Below are 7,726 nucleotides of genomic sequence, written 5' to 3'. Positions count from 1 at the left end.
TCCAAACGATTGCGTAGGAAAAAATAAGTGATCATTTATACGATTGTTTAGTAAATATCGAGAGCTAAACGATCGCTTAAGAAAAGGTAAACGGTCATTTAGTTAATAGCGCACGAAGATATAATCGATGAGCGATCGCTTAGCAATATCGTATATGTAAGCGATCATGCAGTCACTATCGTATAGGCAATGATTTTCTAAACAATAACACTCTCTTTAACACAATGTCCACACCTATGACTTTTGCACACCGTCAGCTATTTATAATACACTCATCCGTTATTTAGAATAGAAGAGACGTCATCTCATTTCCTTTATAACCGTCCAATGAATGTGATCTTATCATATTCATAACATATAAAGTAATATCATATATTAATTATAATATTTTTCTTTACTAGATATAAATCATATTTATATCCAATTTTCTCCAAATTAATGTATCTCATACATAAAGTTAATTATATCATATTTAATTAACTTATTCAATTATATCATATACAATCGAACAACCTCTTGTCAATTTGAATATTTCAAACTGACCCAAAAACTGATTCTCAACCTGTATTCAAGCTACCAAGGGGACCTTATGAACCTATGGCTTGAAACTCTAATGGTGCGTGAAAAGCTGACTAAACTCTTTAGTCACGATATCCACCATCCGTTAACTGCCAGACATTCTACTAAAGACCGACTGCTGAACTCTTGTTTCCATAGATATATTTCTATGTCCATTGGATATAACCAATCATCAGTACGATGACCATTCACAGATGCTCGTAATTACAGCAGACCAATTTATCATTTTGCCCCTGTAATTACATCTTCCTTTTTAAGTACCACTAATCCCTCTAATGAACAATATTATATAGTTCTACTATGTGTGAACACCTCTCAGGCCATGAGAAGGTACATGGCGCCACATCGTTCAAGCCCTGAGATCAGTTCTTAAGAGAACAATCTATCTACTTACCCCTACTTTGGGGAAAGAGTGAACTCCATCTTCTAAAGATGAGTTCCCAGCTCCCAAATCAGAGGAACCCCAAAATGGTAGGTTTGAGTCGGTGCTCTGGCCACTCGTACCATGCAAATCAAAGGACTACCCTCAATGGCAGGAGTTCCCAACTCACTCAAGATTGAGGTCATGTTACCTATGGTCATCTTAGTGAAGTGAAGTCTCAGTCATGAACGAAGTTATATGACAAGACATTAACACTTCGAGGTCGAGTCTTATTCAAACTCTTTGTTTAGGATGCCCCCGCTTACATGTCCACTAAATGAATGATCAGGATTAGACCATCTGTGACAAGTCACAACATTTGTAACAATTCCATAAAGCGGGCCGTGTCAGTAATGTTACCAGGATAAGGTTTTCCTGTTATATCCATATAATACAGACTATTTTTGTTGTCACTTAAGACATGATCCATTTGTATGTCACTACATACATGCTTAAGTTACATAAAGACAACTGGGGATATTAAGTTTATTGATTTGTGGTAAAATAAAAAAGATCTAAATGTGCAAAGTCAATTAGTGAAGTAAATATCATTTATATTATATATTATAAGTTGTTTGCTCGTGTCTGACGCTCGCACGTCGCTCGAGTATTTCGAGTAACGTCCTGAGGTGGAATAGGAGGACATACCTTCGTAAGGACAAACTTCAGATCCTCGATGATGAATATCATCGTGAACATATATTTCTAACTTAAATAGTTTTGGTCATTCAATTTTTCGCCACTAAGTAAATTGATAGTGGCTGATGCCATTAAATACCGTTGCTGAAAAAAAAACGAATAACCTTTTATAAGACATTGCAAAAACCACATTTTTTAATTAACCAATTAATTTTAGCAAAAAATATTCCAAGTACCCTAAGTGAAAAGACTTCTATTTTGCAATGATACCCCAGTGAGGCAGGACAAACGTCACCGGTGGGGTGAACGGATGTCCCTTCACTGAGATGAGACATTTTCAACCATTAGGCAGAACCAACTCTTGGAACTAAACCTAATAGCCACCATTTGTTCGGTCCATGATAATTAACCCTTAACAATCCTGCGTAAGTGTAACCCCTCGTTTTCGGCCTCAGAGTCCCTCCCTAATGCGCTCACCAAAGGAAAAAAAAAGCAGATTAGAAAAAGAGACTAAGTAACTTTATCCTCTTATAGGAGATCAAATAAAGAAACGTGCAAAACAACCATCCTATAGGGGGACACACCCAGGGTGCCACGAGGCGATGCACATAAACTTTATTCAATCCACGAGGGAGACTGAGGGATATGTTGTCGCAATTCCTACTCCCACTTACTATGAACACTCTCCCCATCCACCTTGATATTGACCTACCTAAACACCATCTGTTAGGCGGACACGCCAAAGGTGCCACAAGGCCGAGGGTAGATCTCATGGTGTAGACTATGAGAGAGAAACACGAGAGGTGAAAATGAAGCATCAAATCCCCCAAGAACTTCCCACAAATCCCCCGATCGTCTACAAATGCGATCATCAGCGATCGCCTACCCCATCGTCTGCACGATATGATCAACAACGATCGCTACCCCATCGTCTGCATGATGCGATCAACCCTTGATTGCCTCATTTCTCGAAGAACTGCAACGTTTGCTCTAATCTTCAACACGAAATATAGACTTGATAACGATTATTAATGCCCAAAAACGGAGGGACCTTTACAATCAACCGCAAATGTAAAAGAATTAAAACAAACCAAGGCTAACATCCACGAAAACATCCATAAATCCGCACATCCACAGCAATTTAACGATTAAACAATGTAGAAATGCACCCACCAAGAACGTATTTGCAATTCTTTTGCAATAATGAATTGGAATATCAGAAAACCGAGTGCTCTAATACCAATTGAAGGAACTCTTATTCAAAAGTACCTACGAGCGAAAGCTGATCTTTCCAATTCATTGTGACAGAATTACCGCATATACATTCAAAACATTCTAATATGCATTCATAATGCTAAAGAGATCAAGAGATCATACCAGATGAAGATTTCTTCTTCAAAGCGAGTGTAAAACCCAACCGTCTGTCTCGAACAATCAGTACTTGGACAGAAGGAAATAGAGAAGACAACATCACTCAGAGCCCTCAGTATACTTGGAGTGAGAATCCAAAGTGTGGGATTTGTTCGGATTTGGTAGAGGGAAGGAGAAAGAGAGACCGTACACAACGATCAAGCAAGTGAGAGATGAGGTCATCTATCGCATAGACAAAATGCTTGATCGTTTAGGTGAATTATATGATCGTGTAGGTAAAAGTAAGGGATCATCTAAACGATCGTGTAAGGAAAGGTAAGCAATCGTATAGGAAAAGGGTGAGCGATTGTCCAAATGATCGCGTAGGAAAAACTAAGCGATCGTTTAATAAATATCAGGAGCTAAACGATCGTTAAGAAAAGGTAAATGATCGTTTAGTTAATAGCGTGCGAAGCTGTAATTGATAAGCGATCGCTTAGCAATATCGTCTTTTTTAGGGTCAATATCAGCAATGCAGTTCATCCAACGATAAACTATATGTAAGCGATCGTGCAGTCACTATCGTATAGGCACTGATTTTCTAAACGATAACACTCTTTTTAACACAATGTCCACACCTATGACTCCTGCACACCGTCAGCTATTTATAATGTACTCATCTGTTATTTAGAACAGAAGAGACACTGTCCCATTTCCTTTATAACCGTCTAATGAATGTGATCTTATCATATTCATAACATTTGTAACAATTTGTATAGGACGCCCCCGCTCGCATATCCACTATACGAATGATCAGCGTCAGAGCATCTGTGACAAGTCACAACATTTGTAACAATTCCACAAAGGGGGCCGCATCCGTAGTGTTACCAGGATAAGGTTTCCCTCCTATATTCATATACTACAGACTATTTTTATTGTCACTTAAGACATGATCCACTTGTATGTCATTACATACATACTTAAGTTACATAAAGACAATCAGGGATATTAAGTTTATTGGTTTGTGGTAAAATAAAAAAAAACATCTAAATGTGCAAAGTTAAGTAGTGAAGTAAATATCATTTATATTATACATCATAAGTGTTTGTACAAAGTTATTTACAAACTACAGGACACGAGACTTTACAGCACAAACCCCAACAGTGTGTTGCACGATTGTGTGGCCTTCATGCTTCATGCATAGTTAAAAGGCACTCGATCCATGGTACACAATTGTTTATACTCGAAGATCACAAGGAGCTGCTACACGCTCAAGGAACAAGGCTTCGCATAGGTGGTTCAAGACCCGGTTCACCTATTTGAACCGGTTTACTCGATGGTTTACGTAGTAGATAACTTTTCTTTTTCGATTTTTTAGGCTAATTGTCCTAACCCATCAATTTTTTATTGAATGTATATGTTATGTATGTTTAATTATATGCCATAAAATATGTCATATAGTTTTAAAAAACCATCATAGGTTATGCATTTTTTTTATACATCATCTTTATATTATAAGTGTTATAATATAGTAGTTTGCATGAATAAATTATCTTAAAGTATGCTCATGCATCATATAATATAAGAGTTATAATATATGCATGTATTTAAGCATATTCATGCATCATCTTTATATTATAAGTGTTATAGTATAAGGGTGTATATGTATGTTTAGTTCAGTACAAGTTATATAAAAGTTATATATAGTAATAAGTGAAATAATAAAGTAAATTTTTTATTCTTCTATTTCTTCAAACAATAACAAGGACTACATGAGACAAAAAAAAAAAAAAAAAAAAAAAAAAAAAAAAAAAAGAAAAGAAAAGAAAAGAAAAGAAAAGAAACCTTGAATCTCAATAGTTCTTTCTACAAATAAAACACAAAAATGGAAGATCCTTCTTGACACAAAATAAAATGTCTTTCACATATCTTTCTACTAGTTAACTTTATTCTGCCAATGATTGTAATATAAATTCCCTCCTATAAGAAGGGCATCTGTTCGAACTCTTTGACCATTTGTTAACCCATCAACATCTACTAGCTCAGTATCGATGAGATCTCCTTTTAGAAACAACAGTTTGAGTTTCAAAATATTTAGTTATCTTACCAATGTTTTCAGTTGTTTTCTCATACATTGCACCGATGTTATCCAAAAACTTAATCACAATTTCAATTAGTTTATCTTCATTCTTTAGCTTTTCCTTTGATAATTTACGAGTAGTTTCAAACTAGGTTGGAATACACGAACCAAGTTCATCCATGGTCATAGAATCTACCTCATCAACTCCTGTTTGAGGCCTATTTACCTCTTCAGGTGGGTGTGACACATAACAGTCACTAAAGTCATCCCACATCCCATTGTTTGTTTCCATATCTATTTTCTCGGCCATATCGTCTGGTCCTTCAGCTCTTAGGCCATTAGCTCGATCTTTGCCAAATATCATTGCCATTTCATCTAAGTATGGGAATGACTTGTTACGCAACCCTTTTGCACTTGGGTGACTCTACAACATAATTTATATAATATTATATTAACAACAAAAGTTATAATAATGAATGTAATGAAAATTATAATTTTCAAACCTTAACCCAATCATCAAAGACATCTTTCGAACAATGAAAACATTTCTGTCTTTCGTTCCAACCAAAACCACTAAAATTTGGTCCCAGCATTTCTGCAATTGCATCATATTGCTTCTTCAAAAGTTTCACTCTTGATTCTATGTGAGGTTGAGCCTTCACTTCACATCCAGACAACTTTAACTCCATCATTTGCTCCATTTTTTGTAGGTAGTTTGATGTAAATGTTCCATTATCACAACGTCATTGGCTTAGAGTTGCTAACTCCATTAGACACTCAATCAACTTGTCATCCTCTTCTTTAGTCCAAACATGTTTATTTTGTTTGAATTCCATCTATATGGATCATTTTCTTCCATATTCTATCACATGTTTTGAATTCAAATTTAACAACTAAACAAAGTATCAACACTATTAAAAAAGTACATATTGATTACAAGACGTAAAATAGAACATAATGATATGATCAAGTTTGTATAAAATAAATCATAGAACAAAAAAAAGTAGAAAAATAACAATATTTTAATACATTTGATTATAAAAATTAGAATTAACAATCGAAAAAGGTAATTAAATAATCCAAAACAATGAATTATAGAAATACCTTATACATTCTTAAACACGTAAATAGTAGGTCGTCTATTATATTATAAAAGATTTATTAATTCATTCTATATCTCCGTTCATCATACATCTGTTGTGCTAAGTTATCTCGCCAAGCATTCCACTCATTCGATGTTTCCACATAAGTGATGGGTCTAATTTAAGTTCACTCAAAGTGTTATGAACCAACTCATCTTCTATTAGATCATCAATAGGCATTTCCCGACTAATTAAGTTGTGGAGCATACAATAGACTATTATTATTCTACATTGAACTTTGACAAGATAATATGACTTTGATCTATGAATAGCCCATCTTCTTTTAAGAAGGCCAAATGTCCTCTCAATTACATTCATTGCAGAAGAATGTTTCATGTTGAAAAACTCCTCTGGTGAAGTTGGTGTATGACCTTGTTGCCATTCATTTAGATGATAATGTTGTCTTCTATATGGTGTTAAAAACCCATCCCCATTTGTATACCCAGCATCACACAGATAATAAAATTCTACAAATTGATGGGGTCAATTAGAAAACAATTTAACATATAAAGGTATTATGAGAACATTTGAACCATTCATGTAGTTATTACCTTTTGGGACTTTCAACTCGTTCCTCCTCGATATAGCATCTCTGAATATTCTAGGATCTGAAGTTGATCCTTCTCATCCAGCTAAGACATAAATAAATTCCATATTTTGGTTACAAACACCCAACACAATTATGGCTATTTCATTCTTTCGTGTTCTATATCTGGGTCTATCAATGATATTGACATTAACCTTAATATGAGTTCCATCTAATGCTCCCAAACAATTCTAGAAACAATATATATAAAACAAAAAAACAAAAAAAAAATTGATTGTTTTACCTCATTCAAACAAATATCACTAATGACAAATATTAAGCTCACTACTTGAAGTCATACCTCAAACCATCTCCACTTTCCATTAAATGAATTTGTAGGTGTAGGGTCTGATTTCTTTTATATGCATTCATGAAAGTGCAATATCGAATTAAGAACTTCATTAAAGCAACTACTAACTGTTTCATCCGACCGCACAAAATATCTATGCATCACTCTTTACATCATGTGAAATGATGTGTAAAAATATTGCCACCATTTCTTCTATCTCTATATGTTTACTTTTATTTAACTTGAGCATATAACAAAATATACTAAATGTTCTTCTATTCATATAAATATTCTCAAAACAAGCTAAATCACTGTTATATATCAATCTTTGGATCTTAAATTGTCGAACCTATAATTTAAAGCATGCACTTTAACCTCTTAGATATTTATGATTATGCTTCTTGAATGCAATAATTAATAATAATAACAAACTCAAAAAAAAAATATTTGATTTAACATGTCTATATTACAAATTAACATTGACACAATATTACCCATCAATTCCAAAGTACAATGATCCATATTTGCAAAAGTATAAATACATATTTTTCATAAATAAACTTCAAAACATTAACAATAATGTCTCAAAGAATAAGAAAAACTTTAGTTAAAAAATAGAACAAAAAACTAATTTTTAAGT

The 7,726-nt window shown here is 34.1% G+C and overlaps 1 protein-coding gene across 1 annotated transcript; it reads right to left on the bottom strand.

Annotated features, from left to right (window-relative positions):
- Window positions 1–5,217: 5,217 nt before the first annotated feature.
- LOC120077046 (uncharacterized) lies at window positions 5,218–5,770 on the bottom strand. The gene is made up of 2 exons (XM_039030887.1): window positions 5,573–5,770; window positions 5,218–5,493 (listed from the first exon to the last, which is right to left on the bottom strand). Exons 1-2 carry the CDS (start codon window positions 5,768–5,770, stop codon window positions 5,218–5,220), a joined length of 474 nt encoding a protein of 157 aa, XP_038886815.1.
- Window positions 5,771–7,726: the final 1,956 nt, after the last annotated feature.

The sequence above is a fragment of the Benincasa hispida genome, chromosome 1, assembly GCF_027475165.1.
Source record: "Benincasa hispida cultivar pf3 chromosome 1, pf3_genome.v1.1, whole genome shotgun sequence".
Taxonomy (NCBI): domain Eukaryota; kingdom Viridiplantae; phylum Streptophyta; class Magnoliopsida; order Cucurbitales; family Cucurbitaceae; genus Benincasa; species Benincasa hispida.
This window is presented reverse-complemented; position numbering and strand designations above follow the sequence as displayed.

Bases quoted from the DNA above. Each gene is read 5' to 3' on its own strand.
- LOC120077046 (XM_039030887.1), bottom strand. From the start codon at position 5,770: ATGGAGCAAATGATGGAGTTAAAGTTGTCTGGATGTGAAGTGAAGGCT. The intron at 5,494-5,572 runs GTTTGAAAATTA...ATTATGTTGTAG, and splicing joins TCTTTGATGATTGGGTTAAG to AGTCACCCAAGTGCAAAAGG.